Raw genomic sequence first — 16,684 nt, 5'->3', positions numbered from 1 at the left:
CCTAGGGAGCAACTTGGAAATGTGGCGGTGGGGGGCATTTTAAAAACAATTTTTGGATAAAAATCTGACTGTAGAATAATTTTAGACTTACAGTATAGTTGTGAATATAATATGGAGAATTCTCAGTTACCCCTTGCCTGATATCTCCCTATCATTAACATCTTAAATTACTGTGATACATTTGTCACAATTAAAAAATCAATACTGATACATTATTATTAACTAAAGCTGATACTTTATTTGGATTTCCTTAGTATTTAACCTACTGTCTTTTTTCCTTTCCAGAATCTTGGGTGGCCAAGATACCACATTACATTTAGTCATCATGTCTCCTTAACTTCCTCTTGGTGTGGCTGTGATGGTGTCTTAGACTCTCCTTACTTTTGATGACCTTGACAATTTTGAGGAGTACTGACAAAGGACTTTGTAAATTGTTTCTCAATTTGGATTTCTCTGATGTTTTTCTCATGATTATGAGGTTGCAGGTTTTTGGAAGGAATAAACAGAGGTAAAGAACCATTCTCATCACATGATATCAATAGTACATAATATCATGCAACTTGGTTGATGTTGACCTTGATTATCTGGCTGTGGCAATGTTTGTCAGAGTTCTCCAATAAAGTTACTCTTTTTCTTCTCTTCCATATTGTACTCTTTGGAAGTTACTATGCATACCCCACACTTAGTGAATGGGGGGTTGAAGGAGAAGTATCTACATTATTATTATTCAGAATTCTGCAAGGGAGATCTGTCTGTTCTCCATTTATTTACGTATTCAATAATTTATTTACATCAGTACAGAGTTGTGCATATTTATTTTATATGTTGGGCTATAATCCAATACTACTTCATTAATTTTGTTGCTCAAATGTTCCAGCTTTGAAGATTGGGAGCTCTTTCGGTTAACTCCTGTGTCACTTTGACATATCTACATCAATGTGTGCATGTGTATGGTTTTGGTTTTCTGATTTGATTTGGTTTTGTGAAAACTTCCTTAATTTTTGGCACTAAAAGATGCTTCCGGCTTATCATATGTATATGTACTTCCTCAGTCCTAGAATCAGTTATTTCTCCAAAGAATCCCTGGTTCCTTTATTGGAGAAAGATATTATGAACCCAAATCTGGGCATTAAGTATGCTGGTTGCTACTGGGATATTATATCTTCCGGGGATCCCTGGGTGGCGCAGCGGTTTGGCGCCTGCCTTTGGCCCAGGGCGCGATCTTGGAGACCCGGGATCGAATCCCATGTCGGGCTCCCGGTGCATGGAGCCTGCTTCTCCCTCTGCCTCTCTCTCTCTCTCTCTCTCTCTCTCTCTCTCTGTGACTATCATAAATAAATAAATTAATTTAAAAAAAAAAAAGAAAAAAAATGAAATCTTGTCATTTGCAATGACATGGATGGAACTAGAGGATATTATGCTAAGTGAAATAAGTCAATCAGAGAAAGACAATTATATCATCTCACACATGTGTGGCATTTATGAAACAAAACAGAGGATCATAGGGGAAGAAAGAAAAAATAAAACAAGATGAAATCAGAGTAGGAGATAAACCATAAGAGACTCTTAATCATAGGAAACAAACTGAGGGTCACTGGAGGGGAGAGGTTAGGGAGAGGGAGTAACTGGGTGATGGACATTAAGGATGCCTGAGGTAATGAGTACTGGGTATTAAATAAGACTGATGAATCAATGACCTCTACCTCTGAAACCAGTAATACATTATGAGTTAATTGCCTGAATTTAAATTTTTTAAAAATATTTAGTCATTTGGGGAATATAAAAAATAGTGAAAGGGAATAAAGGGGAAAGGAGAAAAAATGAGTCGGAAATATCAGAAAGGGAGACAGAACATGAGAGACTCCTAACTCTGGGAAACGAACCAGGGGGTGTGGAAGGGGAGGTGGACAGGGGGTGGGGGTGACTAGGTGACGGGCACTGAGGGGGGCACTTGATGGATGAGCACTGGGTGTTATTCTATATGTTGGCAAATTGAACACCAATAAAAAATTAATTTATATAAAAAAATTAAAAAATAAAAAATAAAAGAATCCCAGTTGTATATATACTTATCTCCAGCCTTATCAAATTGTATACATTAAATAGGTACAGCTTTCTGTCTGTCAAAAAAAAATTATTGGCAGATCACCTTGATCCTAACAAAACCTAACACCTTAGGTTCTGTTAGGGCAGGTTTATTTTAGCCCTTAGTCCTAAATCCTAGACTTCACTTTTAAGGAAGGCATGGCTCTTTTGATATTTTGATGAGAAATCCAAGGAGTTTACCCAAACCCTGCTAACTTGGCAAGACTTGAGCTTCACACTTTATTGACTTCCAGACTGGAATTTTTATATAGAAAAATTTGTCTTAGAACAAATGATAAACACCCAGCCTCATTCTGTCTCATGTAACATTGTTCTAAGAGGCTGAGACAGTAAGATCATTATACTATTGTGGAAAAAGCATTAGTTTTGTATCAGCAGAATTCAATTTAAATTACTGTGTTACCTTGGATAAATTACTTGTATCTCTGAGTCTGCCTTATTTCTAAAACAGCGGTGACCTATTTTATAGAAATTTTTAGAGAATTAAATGAGACAAAGTATGTAAAAAACCTAATAGAGTTGCAATAAATTACAATTACTACAAGGAAGCAAAGATTACCAAAAAACATGTTTACTCTTTTTAAAGTCAAAACTTATTTATTTGTGATAAGTGAGCTCAGAGTAACAATTTATTTCCCTCAGTCTTTGGGACATTGTAGGTCCTCTGTCGAAACCAACTGCTATCCTGATACATGAGAAAATGCAGACGAGAAACAGGGCCCCTAAGCCCATGACTTAGATCACAGGTGGAAAGAACTGTGCAGAAGGTGAAAGACCAGAAGGTCAGGTTTGAGTACTCTGCCTGCAGAGAAGTCCTTATGAGCACCCTCAAAGTGCTCCAACTCCAGGACAGTTCTCCCCTGGAAATAGCTGAATCCTTCCTTGCAGGACAATAGCATACCAGATAGAGCCAACCTTTGTACATTACTTAAGTGATCTGGAACATAACCAACATTACAGTTGCCAATTTTTGAAGTCTAATCATATCCTACAAAAGTCTACATGTATTCTCTCCATACTGAATGGATTAATAAACTAAGGCTTGTAATGGCTGTTCATGAAATAGTTTCATATCCCTTATCTCATTTGGTTCTGAAAACAATCTTGTAAATAAGGTTTTTAAAAGGCAATATTAGGGACACCAGGGTTGCTCAGTGGTTGGCGCTTGCCTTCGGGTCAGGTCATGATCCCAGAATCTGGGATCGAGTCCCGCATCAGGCTCCTGGTGAGGAGCCTGCTTCTTCCTCTCCTCTGCCTATGTCTCTCTCTGCCTGTGTCTCTCATGAATAAATCTTTTTTCTTTTTTAAAGGCAATATTTTTAAAAATTAAAAAAAATTTTAATTTTTTTTTTTAAAGGGTGCCTGGGTGGCTCAGTCAGTTAAGCATCCACCTTCAGCTCAGGTCATCATCCCGGGGTCATGAGATCCAGCCCTGAGTCAGGCTCTCTGCTCAGCGGAGAGTATACTTCTCCACCTCTCTGCTTTCTGTCCCCACACTTGTGCATGTGTACGATCTCTCTCTCTCTCTCTCAAATAAATAAATGATTTTTTTAAAAAGGCAATATTATTGTCCCCACTTTTTAAAAAAAGGAAGCTGTTGGCAAATCAAACTTCAATTTAAAAAAAAAATTAAATAAATAAAAAGATGAAAACTGAGACTCAAAGATTAACTGACTCTCCAAATTACAAAGACAATGAATGATAAAAACAGAATGGAACTTAGGTCCTTCTGAATCAAAGTACTCTTACTCTCTACCCCTACCACAAGGACATTAATCGCCCTAAGCATTATAATACTCTTATATAAGGTTTGTAGCTTTTAGAATACTTCCATATCCGTGATCTCATTTGAGCTTCATAATGCAGGCAATGGCCACACAGGGAAAAGATGTGAGACCTTGGGTCTAAATGAGGTAAAGGGTTAGAACTGAGACCTCTGCATAAAATTGTAAACCTCAAAGGGCTGTATTTCCAGGTGCAGGACCAGGTTCAACTTATAGCTATCTCTCCGAGATAAAGTCAGAAGCTTAAAAGGAGAAAAAAGGCTATCAATTTCTCTATAAACACAGTAGGCCCCAGACAGTTAGCTGAAGCACAAGTGCCAGAGCAGAAGAGAGCTAGATAAGTAGATTTCTCCCTCATGTAGAACTACCCACATGTTGGTACATGGTGAACAGCTGTCAGTTTAGAGGACTGTGTAAATGTTAAGGCTTCTTGCCCTTTAGACACCTGGCTTAGCATAGTACCTTGCACATGTTGAATTATAAACTAAACTGAATGTGACCCCGAGTGGGAGACGAATGTTAGTGGGAAGAACATTCCAGTTGTTCTGTTAGTTGTTTTGCCAGTCTGGACTCCTTTTGTTCTGGGGCACAGTGAGACCACTTATACAAGGCTGATGATCACTTGACACCATCTAAGGTGGAACTAGAACAAGGCAGAGATGGACACTCTATGAAGACCTTCAGAGAGGGAAGCCCGGTGTCTCAGTGGTTTAGTGCCGCCCTTGGCCCAGGGCCTGATCCTGGAGACCCAGGATCGAGTCCCACATCGGGCTCCCTTTATGGAGCCTGCTTCTCCCTCTGCCTGCGTCTCTGCCTCTCACTCTCTCTATCATGAATAAAGAAATAAAATCTTTTTTTTTTTAAAGACCTTCAGAGAAAGTTCACTACTCCAGTTTTATCTATCAGCCCACCATGATCATCCTTGAGGATACCCATTCCTTTATGAAAAATGGAGGTAAAGAAGTGTGCATTGATTAGTGAATTGGTTAGCTCCCTGTACAATTAAAGTGCTTTACTCAAGATTTTTTCCACATATGTGTAACAGGTTTACTAATACCTGAAGATGAATCATTGAGAAAATTATACCCTAACCAAGAAATAAGGGGAATAAAAATAGTCTGTTTCCTGAAATGTTATAAACCCTGAGAACCCATAGATGCTTTCTGGGTTTTGCAAGGCTTACAACTGCCCGTCATCATGTTATGATCAACATGCTGTGATTTTCTCAACTACTCTCTCAAAAGTGAATGGACTAATAAACTAGTTTTGTTTTGTTTTTGCTTTGCTTTATATGCTGTCTGGGCAATGAGGAAATGCAGTGCCTTCAGGAACACGGCTATACATGCAGCTAGAGAAGTGGGTACTCTACAAGATGACTCTGAGGATCTGAGAGCTTATCGTTTTGCTCCAGTGGACTGTAACTAAATTTCTGAAAGGCCTCTGTGATTGTCAGAGAGTCCTTTACATTTCTGAGTGAAGTCCGTATATTTGTTGAAGTAAAAAATCTCAATAGGCACTTAAGTCCAAGTGTCTCCAGATCATCACTTCTGCTATGGTCCTTCTTTATCTTTAATTCACCTTACCAGGTGTTTTCTACAACCCACTCCTTAACCTATCCAAAACTCTTAGTTATATAGTATAACATGCTGCTAACCTTCCAGAGCCAAGATACAGAATTTTGTTAATTTGTATCACAATTCACGGGCCACCTGGGTGGCTCAGTTGGTTAAGTGTCTGCCTTTGGCTCAGGTCATGATCCCAGGGTCCTGGGATCAAGCCCCAGAGCAGACTCCCTGCTTAGCAGGTAGTCTGCTTCTCCCTCTACCTCTGCCCTGCCCCTGCTCCTGCTTTCACTCTCTCTCATGTGCACACTCTCTCTAATAAGTAAATAAAATCTTAAAAAAAAAATTTTGTATCACAGTTCTGTAAGGTAACCCACAGGGAGGCTAATCTTTAGGTTCTAACGGTATCCGAAAAACTATGCAGAAAGTCCCTCAGTGTTAAATTGAACTTCTAACACCACAGATCTTAAAATATTGTCCAGTTATTTTCTTCTGTGGCATTCAGACAGGATCTCTGGTGTTTCTTCAAGATTAACTCCAAGTATCAATGTTTAAGTTACATTGTGATAACCATTTTTACATAGAGGTTACCCTTTAGGCATCTCCGTACCTAAGAGCAGGCTTACACTTCATCTCACAGGATTGAGAGGCTGTACCCTACTGACAGTGAGCTAAATCATCACTTTAAGGTATTTTACAAAACATCCATGGCATCCCCAAGGATCTGGCTCACAGTAGGTCTCATATAGAATAGAAGCTCAGAAGGTCAGGGATGAGCACAATCCTTAATGAGAGAGAAAGTGTTAGGAGATCTGTTCAAGGTACTTATCTCTATAAACTTAGTTTCCTCATTTGGAAATTGGGAGAATCTCAACCTTCTAACTCCAAATAGCAAAAGCAATCTTGAGAAAGAAGAATAAAATGGGAAGCATTACACTCCCTGATTTCACACTATATTATAAGGCTTTTATAATTAAAACATTACAGTGTTGGTATAAAAACAGATACATAATAGAAAAGAAAAAAAAAAGCCTTGAAACAAACGCATGCATATATGGTCAGTTAATTTACAACGGAGGAGTCAAGAATACAAAATAGGGAAAGGACAGTGTTTCAATGAATGGTTTGGAAAAACTGCACTTCTAAATGCAAAAGAATGAAAATGGACCACTATCTTACACCATACACAAAATTAACTCAAATTGGATTAAAAACTTGAATATAAGACCAGAAACCATAAAACAGGAATAGTAAGCTTCTTGACAGGTCTTGGTGATGATATTTTTAAATCTCACACCAAAAGCAAAAGCAACAATTAATAAGTGAGACTATATCAAACTAAAAGTTTCTACACAGACACACCTTACATGTGTCAGGATGGCTAAAATCAACAACACAAGAAACAACAGGTGTTAATGAAGATGTGGAGAAAAGGGAACCCTCTTGCACTGCTGGTGGAAGTACAAACTGGTGCAGGCACTGTAGAGAACAGTTTGGAGGTTCCTCAAAAAGTAAAAACAGAACTACTCTATGATCCAGCAACTGAACTACTAGGTATTTACCCAAAGAATACAAAAAAAAAAAAAACCTAATTCAAAGGGATACACATACTACGGTGTTTATAGCAGCATTATCAACATAGCCAAATTACGCCTAAGCCAAATAGCAGGCTAAGTGTCCACTGGTTGATGAATGGATAAAGAAGATGTGGTATATACATACAATGAAATATGATTCAGCTATAGAAAAAGAATGAAATGTTGCCATTTGCCATAACAAGGATGGAGCTAGAGATTATTATGCTAAGTGAAATAAGTCAGTCAGAGAAAGAAAATACCATATGGTTTCACTCAAATGTGGAAGTTAAGAAACAAAACAAATGAGCAAAGGGGGAAAAAAAGAGAAAGACAAACTAAGAAGCCGACTCTTAACTATAGAGAACTGATGGTTACTAGAAGGGAAGCAGGTGGGGAATGGGTGAAATAGGGGATGGGAATTACGGGGTGTGCTTACTGTAATGAGCACCAGGGATTGTATGGAAGTGCTGAGTCACTAATTGTACACCTGAAACTAATATTACGCAGTATGTTAAGTGACTGGAATTTAAGCAAAAACTTAAAAACAAGTCTTCGGTTTCTGCACAGCAAAAGAAATCATCAACAAAATAATGTGAAAAAATAATTGTAAACCACGTATCTCGATAAGGGGTGAATATCCAAAATATATAAAGAAACAATACAACTCAATAGGGGGAAAAAGTTCAATTAAAAAGGGAGCAGAAGATGAGGCACCTGGGTGGCTCAGTCGGTTAAGCATCTGACTCTTGGTTTCAGCTCAGGTCATGATCTCATGGGTCCTGAGATCTAGCCCAGCGTCAGGCTCTGCACTCAGTGGGAGTCTGCTTGGGATTCTCTCCCTCTCCCTTTGCCCCTCCTCCTTGCACATGCGTGTGCTCTCTCACACTCGCTCTCTCTCTCTCAAACAGACAAATAAATCTTTAAAAAAGGCAGGGTGGGCAGAAGATCTGAATAGACATTCTCCCAAAGAAGACATGTAGATGTCCAAAAGGTATGTGAAAGATGCTCAACATCACTCATCATCAGGCAAACACAAACCAAAACCACTATGAGATATCACCTCATCCCTATCAGAATGGCTGTTATCAAAAAGACAAGAAATAACAAGTTTTGTTAAGGTTTGGAGAAAAGGGAACTCCTATGCACCGTTAGCAGGAATTATTAAACTGGTGTAACCTCTATGGAAGGTTCCCCCCAAAATTAAAAGTAGAACCACCGTATGATCCAGCAATTCCAGTTCTGGGCACTATCCAAAGAAAACATAAACAGTATATCAAAAAGACATATACTCCCCCATGTTTACTGCAGCCTTATTTACAATACCCAAAATACGGAAACAACCTAAGGGTCTACCAATAGATGAATGGATAAAGAAATTGTGATATATATACAATGGAATAGTATTCAGCCATAAAAGAGAATGAAATCTGGCCATCTGTGACAACACTGAGGGACCTCAAGGGCATTATGCCAAGTGAAATAACTAAGACAAAGACAAACAGATGATCTTTCTTAAATGTAGAATCTAAAACACAGATATAAAGCCTAGAGATATAGAGAAGAGATTGGTGGTTGCAAGAGGTAGGGTACAGGGGATGCAAGAAGGGGTGAACTATTCTGTTTGGTTTTGTTCTGTTTACACAAATGGAACAAAAATTAAAAAAAATAAAAATCTCACCTTTCTGTTAGAATTAAGCAAGAGAACCTTTAAAAGTGTCTTGAAATAATTCCAGGCATATAGCAGGAACTTAATAAAATAAATTGGACTTTGACTTCTGAGACAACAATAATTGGATCTACCCACTCTAAAGAGAAGCCCTTACTCAGAAGCCAGCATTTTGTAATTTTGGCCATGAAAATAATATCCTAACTGGTCTCATAGGCTCTCCCCTCTCCTCTGTCAATGGCATTCTTCTGCTGTCGGTGATCTTCTTACACCAGAATATGTCACTGCCACATTTTGATTCGCAGCTTTCCATGACCTGGCACCAGCCTACAGCAAGTTGCCTCTTATCTCACTATATCTTCCTGTACACCATATATTTCAAAATGACCAGGCATTCCCTAATGCTCTATGAACCGCCCCCCACCACCACCATCACCATGATTTCCACATTACTACTCAAGCTATCTCATCAATTTGGAATGCTTTGTGAAAGTCTATCCAAACAACTACCATCATTACTCAAATTTCTTACACAGCCACTCCTGGGCTTTACATGAGATTTTGCATTCCTCCCCTCTGGTGATCTGTGGCTTAGTTTAGCTTCAGTTCCACAATCCCCTCCTCTCTCCCAGGTCGGGCCTCAACTACTCTTCTTTGTACACAAGCTTCCACCTCTTCCCACCTTAACTGGGATAGGTCGGAGTACAACATTCCTCTCTTTGTTCTAATTCTGCATCAATCTTCTCATGACTTCTTTGGTTTCCCAGGCACCCTAATACCAGGAAACAGTGTGCCCTGGAGAACGGATGAAAGTATTCTAGTGAGTAGGAAGTATTAAGTTCCACTATAAATGAATAACTTTGCACTGTGATATGTGTCTCAATCTTGTGATTAGTTAATCTTCCACCAAGAAAGTGATGATCTTGAGGAAATTAATAAAGTCAAATTTGCGGATCAGGGCAGCCCGGATGGCTCAGTGGTTTAGCATCACCTTCAGCCTAGGATGTGATCCTGGAGACCCGGGATCGAGTCCCATGTCAAGCTCCCTGCATGAAGCCTACTTCTCCCTCTGCCTGTGTCTCTGCCTGTGTCTCTGCCTCTCTGTGTGTGTGTCTCTCATGAATAAATAAATAATTTTTTAAAAAATTTGCGGATCAGCAAGACCAAGGCTCAAAGCCTGGACTTGAATCAGTTTAGCAAGGCAGTTCATTTGAAGCCTGGGTTGTGGCCAACGCAGTCCATTACCAGCATCTCACCACACTCTCATTTAATTCCAGCAGAGAATAGGATTCATTTTTTTCATAAAAGTGCAGAGGAATATTTAGGATTTCCAAGGGTCGACTCAATCAACTAGTAGGCTAAAATAAGAATTGCTTTGACAAGTATGATATAATGGATTTAATCTTTAAAATTCTTCCTCTCAAAAAAAAAATAAAAATAAAAAGAATAAAAAAATAAATAAAATAAAATTCTTCCTCTCAAATGTTTTTCAAGCAGAAGATAACAAGAAAACTTGTCCAATGCTGATTTGTTCTCAATACTGACTTATAAACAACCTAAAATATAAAGAAAAAAAATGAACCAACAGTGTTTATATTTACAAATAAAGTACCTGAAGAAGAGAAATATGCTATCGTGCTATCATTATTCCATCCACAATCTGATAGAAGGAACTGTGAAGACATTATGAAAGCAATGTTCCTTTTTGCTTAAAAAAGAGACATGAACTGTGATCATTTGCTGTAACATCAATTTTAAATGCAATGATTTTTGTTTTAGTGTATTAGACATTTTCAAGCTCAGCCTTTCAAAAAAATATTTAAATAGGAAAAGGTTAACTCAGTGGCTGCAAGTGACCAAATGTTTTATAATGTTACCACGGTAGATCCAAACCCAATAAAAACAAGTTTCAAGTTAGGACTCAGGGGAGAAGAGTGGGAAATGTAAATAGGAGCCTGTGGATATTAAGAATTTTAAATTATGAAAGAACTTTACCAAAAGGGTTATTTAACTTATAAATTTTGTAATAGATAAAGAAAAAATGTTTTGACAATTATTTGATATGTCTTTCCTTTTAGGAAAAGACCAACTTCTCTTTACAAGCCAGGTATTATCTTACAATTAAGTGATTTTGGTAATGACAATTTGATATTTCATTTTTAAATTAATTCCAGATGTTGTCTCACTATTTCATAAGCTACACAGCTGATGACTACTGCAGGAAGCAACTTTATGATATTTGGGGTGAGACCTCTGAAAAATCCCCTTTTTCCTTCATTATAATATATCTCTTGAACAAGATGAATCATAGAAGTTGTTGTTCCTTTTTCTTCCAGTGCTATAAATTGAAAAAAAATCAGTGTAATTCAATATTGAATCTTTATACATTAAGATAGCCCAATGATTAATAAGAATTTACAGAGGCTAAAACGACTTCAGAATATACCTCTCTCTCTACTTATAGAATGGTCTTGTATTGTCCAATACAGTAGCCACTAGACATGTGTGTCTACTTAAATTTAAATTAATTAAAATTAAGTAAAACGAAAAATTCAGTTGCTTAGTCACATTAGCAAATTTCAAGTGTCTGATAACCATGTGTCACTAGTGGCTACCATACTGGATAACACAGATAAAAAATATTTCTATCATTGCAAAAAGTTCTATTGGACTTGAAAGTTTCATAAGGGACCTCAAAGGAGCACTTGGAATTGAGTATGAACTTTGATAGGGCAATGGAAAGGTGATGGGGTGGGTAGAGAGATTCCCCACCTGGAATGCAATAAAATCCAAAAATCTTACTAAAAAGAAAACAAATGTAAAAAAGAATCACGTACTGCATGACTCCTTAAATAATTTTCTGAGGAAGATAATAATAGAATTATGTAAGATTTTTTTCTTCTTGAAAAGTAATAAAAGTATTTTCTTAAAATTTAAATCTCTAACATTTCACTCAAGAGGAACACAATAGGTAACTCTCCCTTCTGGTTAATATCTCCTTGCTAGAGGGATTAAAATACAAATTCAATTCCACAAATATATTAAGTTCTTGATGCAGAATATAACAATGCAGAACTAGGGGGAAATTTTATGTTCATATTGAGTAACTGTTGACTTAATTTGAAGAAAGGAAATCTTTTCTATTGTTCATCGTGGTACTTCCTAATTATAAACTCCTTAAAGAGATCATTAGTAACTGGAGGAAATGTGGAAAGTCCCAAACAGAACATTGAAGGAAAAAAAAAAAAAAAAAAAAAAGAACATTGAAGGAGAAATAAAATTTAAATTAACAAAAGGCTCTATAATAAAACAATAAATTCGAGATGTGTGCCTTAAAAATCAGAGTCTGCTTTTGATTTAACAATTCTACAGTTTTTGTTTTTTTGAACCATTAATTTCTACTCATTTAAAACAACCTAGTTTTTTAATACTGTTTTTAACTTAATTTTTATTAATGCTTCATTAAAAATACTCTTAATCACTTTTTAACTTATTACTTCATTAAATAAAAAAAAAAAAAAAAACTCACCTTGAGCCTGCATGCGAGTTCTGATAAGGTTCAGAGGAAAGGTGGCTATCTGAGCAAAAGTGTGAGACAATGTACTACATCCCAGCAAAATCATTATCCCAGGGTCTACAGACTCTGTTGCATGATGTTCTAGCCAATAATTCTTCAAAAGCTAACAAAGAAGATAGTAGTAAATATCCTTTAGCCACCATGCAAGTCTAAGTAGAATAAAGTTCACTGCTCATTCAATTTCAATAAGCATATTGAGTAGCTTCTTCATTCGAGAATTACACTGAGCATTTTCATAGATGTTATCTCACTTAATGCCTACAGAAACTTAATAAGTCAATATTGTCATCTCCATGTTATACATTTTATAAATAAGAAACTAATTCAGAGAAACTGAGTTATCAAGTCACACACTGATAAATAAGAATGAAGCTTAATCGTTTGATCTTAATAACTATTCTCTCCAAAATCTTTACAAAAGATTGTTCCTACTCCGTGTACAGAGGGGGTGATCTCCCTACTGTCCTACCAGGGGCAGGGCACACAGATGTTTTCAAATAAATGTATTCACACAGCCTCAGTTTGAATACTCCTATGTTTTGCATCTGTATGTCTGTGTTTTGTTTATTTTGATTTTGTTTGTTCTATTTTGCCTCGTTGTTTTGGTTTGTAATGACATTGAAAGACACAAGCAAAATTCTGGAGATTCTCAGAGGGATTAACAGAATAATGTAGAGAAGACTGCATAATCCACTCTATGTTAACAAAACCACATTTTCTAAACTTTTAGGAAAGATTCATCTTTTCAAATTTTCTTTTCCTTGAATAAAAGTGGCGAGAAAAAATTATCTTAAAATAGTAGGTTTAAAAGATCACTAAGTGCCTTTAGAACTGTTCATTTATCAAAGGATACAGCTTTACCATTATATACTGAGGCAACTGCCATGAAGTGTGTAATTTGATGCTTTTGAAAAAATATGTTTCAAAATGTCTTAACTCAGTGCATTCATCAGTCATGCAATAATGAAAAGAGAAATGTGTAACATCACTCTGGTAAGAAGGCAAAAGATATTGAACTGCAGAAATAAAAGAATGGAGGGAGCCCAACATAAACAGGAGCAATGAATTTATTTTAATAAGATCACAGAAGGAAGAAAACAAAGGAGAAAAGAAATATATGCTCTAATATTCAATACTTTAAACATCTATAAAAGATATACGCATTTTTTAAAGTGCTAAACAAAATTGGCTATCTTTCATGTGATTGTGGTACCACCTGCCAAAAATACCACTGGGCCTGTGGCTGGAGAGCTGTCCTTCTTGCACTGTGAATGAATTTAAGTGATACTAGTCACATACTCTGACCTGGTTCTGATGACCAAATGGTATATATTATTACAACAGCCTGCCTAAAACATACGTATGGTCATAAAAATGAAATGATTGGCTAGAAAAGGAATAACTCAGAATTCTGCCTCATCAGCAAGCACTACACTCAGGAGATTTGCCTTATTGCCTTATCTACATGCTGCCTCTCCCTCCATCCCCCCTAAGGACTCCCCCTGTCAATTCTCATTTTCACACCTGGACAATCATCTCAGCTTTCTCAATCTTAACTGTACATCATATTTTTCTAGAGAGTTAAAAACCTAGATTCCAGGCCTCCTCCCAGAATAATTAAATCAGAATTTCTTGGATGTAGCCCAAGAATCTTCTTCTTTTCTTTTTTTTTTTAAGATTTATTTATTATTTAAGAGACAGAGAGAGAGAGAGCACACACGTGTGCAAATATGCATGCAGGCGGGGGTGGAGGGCAGAGGGAGAGGTAGCCCAAGAATCTTCTTTTTTAAACATCTACATGTAAATGATTTTGATATGCATTCAGAATTAAGAACCACCATTGTATCAGCATTTAGGTCTATAAATATGATCAGTAAAATCTAATTCACACACACACACACACACACACACACACACAAAAACCCAGCAAAAAAGGAGTTATTATTAGAATACTAGACAACTATTACACAAAATGAAAAACCAAATAAAACCATTCAACTCAACCAAACTTCTTGGTCAGAAGCTACTTACAACTAGATTTTTAGAATGAAGACTATTATTATACCAAATTTTCAAATCTAACACTTAATGTCACATTATGAGAATAAACTCACCTCATAAACAGCAAAATCTATACCTGCGTAAGGTAGAATGCCTAGCAAGTTGGGACTATAACCTTTGAAAAAGGTTCTAACACCTTCTTGTTTGAGAAGCTTCTTGCCACAATCAATGATCCCTGAATACTGTCCAGTTTTACCTAGAGCCAGTCTGGTCTTTAGAACCTAAATGTGAAGAATATTATAAAAATATATTGATCAGATTCACTCAACTCCTCTAGGAATGCAATAACTGTATTACATTACAATATTTATTATCACAGAAATCAGAAAAGAAAGTAATCTTATATATAATTTTAGCTTCTCCCTACTTGGCTTTTAACTATTAACAGATGATATAATACCGAGTTTTAAAAAAATTATTTAAACAGGAAAATGTAATTAATCACTATGGTTTTGGTTGATAACATCTACTCAACCTTCTTTAATGTACTATCAGGTAACATACTCTAAAACAAATTCATTTGAGGTAACATTATTGCTTCAAAATAAAGCAACTGCAGCCAAATTCCAAGTTAAAAAATATATATGGTTATGTTAAAGTGAAGAAGCAATATGAAAAAAAATGTATTCTGTACATATTTAAAATACATATTCTGGAAATTATTGTAACAGTGAGGCAGATAAAGTATATTCATTTAATATGATTAAATGTGCTTATAAAGCAGTAGCCTAACAAGATCAACATTCCCGTGCAATTCTCCTGATAGAAACTTACTCCTCATCCTCTTAATTTCCATTAATTTAATTTAAGGGAGGACTATAAATACTGGGAGAAAAGGTTCTCCAAAACAGCCAAAAAAAAAGGCATAAACTTTTTCTTGATTGGGCAAACTGTGTTTCTTGATGGAGCTGCCTCTGAGTCATCAATTGCAAGGCTTTGTTTCAAGAACTTCCCCGTAGCACCCCACACTTTCAATAACCCATTTTTAAAACTGTCTGCCCTCCCTAGGGCAGTGTACTCACTCCCTTCTTACCCAAGTAAATCTTCTCTGTCTACTTCACTGGCAGGTTTTTTCCCACTTACTCCTTAAATTAAGGTCTTCTCAAAAATTTTCTTTTCAGGATTAAAAAAACAAAACAAAACACTGCTTTTTTTCTATATAATCTCATGGCTTAAACTAGCACTTCTTTGCAGATGACACATCAAGACTTGAAATCTCTTAAGTCCTTAGTATCACATTTGCAACTGCCTGCTGAAAATCAAAACCTGGTTGTCTACCAACCACTCAAATTAAATATGTGCAAACCTGAACTCATCATCTCTCACTGTCTGGACTACTTCCGCCACTCTCAAACTCTGTTACATCACTCAGATGTAGCTCTCCTAAATACTTAGGCACAGAACCCAGACGAAGCATCACCTTCTTCCTTTCTCTCTGTCCTACCTTCCACTTCTCAGGCTGTCAGTTCTCAAGACAGCTCTAACATGAGTCAGTTCCCTTTAGTTAATATATTTCAAGGCTTTACTATCACTTTCCTGAATGGTGGCAATCTCTTGCATGTAGTCATCCCATATCTCTAGTCTCTCTCACTCTAAAAAACTTTACCAAGATTATATTTCAGGCTCCAAAGTCTTTAATGGCTTCTTGTTTTTTAAGAAATAAAAATTATATTTCTTACACTGAATTCAAGAGCCTTTCTGGTTTGGCCTCAATCCATATTTGGATATGGATATTCAATATTCAATCCAATATTCAATATTCAATATTCAATCCAAACCTAAATATCTGCTCTTTTGCCTCCATTCCTTTGCTTAAGTCATTATTTCCACCTAAAATTCCTTTCCTCATTATCTCTGAATGTCCAAAATCTAAGCCAAACTCACATATTCTATTCATGTCTTTCATGAAACTCCTAACTGGAAATAATTTCTCCCCTCTGAATTTCCATAACACTTCATATTGATCTCCCTTCCAGGATTTTTACTTTCTATTTTGGATCATCATTATTGATGTACATGTTTTAGCTCCCCATCTAGGCTATAATTTGCATGATCAAAATGCTTGTCTGATTTGTCTCTGCATCTAGAAAAATACCTTAAACTTAGTAGCTGTGTAATACAGATTTGATTTGATTAATGATTAAGTGATTCTATCAGTCAAGCAAGCAAGCAATCAATGATTTTTTTATCTTCTTGATACATCTACAATACCACCTTGATCCTAAATAAACAAGCAAACAAAAGAAACATTTACTAGGGCCAACTAACACTTGGTATGAGATTTGAATCCTGTAGCTATTAAGCTGCTTATTGTACAAAATCCAGATCTACTTTCATTTATTTTAAGAATT

The 16,684-nt window shown here is 36.4% G+C and overlaps 1 protein-coding gene across 4 annotated transcripts in view; it reads right to left on the bottom strand.

Moving 5' to 3' along the window:
• Window positions 1-10,108: 10,108 nt before the first annotated feature.
• The window catches only part of LOC611915 (calcium-binding mitochondrial carrier protein SCaMC-1-like), a 49,883-nt gene continuing 43,307 nt past the window's right edge, over window positions 10,109-16,684 (bottom strand). For 3 of the 4 annotated variants that reach the window (XM_038541159.1, XM_038541161.1, XM_038541160.1), the window contains 3 exons: window positions 14,387-14,554; window positions 12,225-12,375; window positions 10,258-11,033 (listed from right to left, as the gene is read on the bottom strand). In XM_038541159.1, the coding sequence (XP_038397087.1) occupies window positions 10,855-11,033; window positions 12,225-12,375; window positions 14,387-14,554 (498 nt within the window). In that variant the 3' untranslated portion in view covers window positions 10,258-10,854. The other variant, XM_038541162.1, reaches the window with a different exon arrangement.

Source organism: Canis lupus, chromosome 6, assembly GCF_011100685.1.
Source record: "Canis lupus familiaris isolate Mischka breed German Shepherd chromosome 6, alternate assembly UU_Cfam_GSD_1.0, whole genome shotgun sequence".
In the NCBI taxonomy this organism is placed as follows: domain Eukaryota; kingdom Metazoa; phylum Chordata; class Mammalia; order Carnivora; family Canidae; genus Canis; species Canis lupus.
The sequence above is the reverse complement of the archived record's forward strand: the minus strand, read 5'-3'. Positions and strand labels throughout refer to the sequence as shown.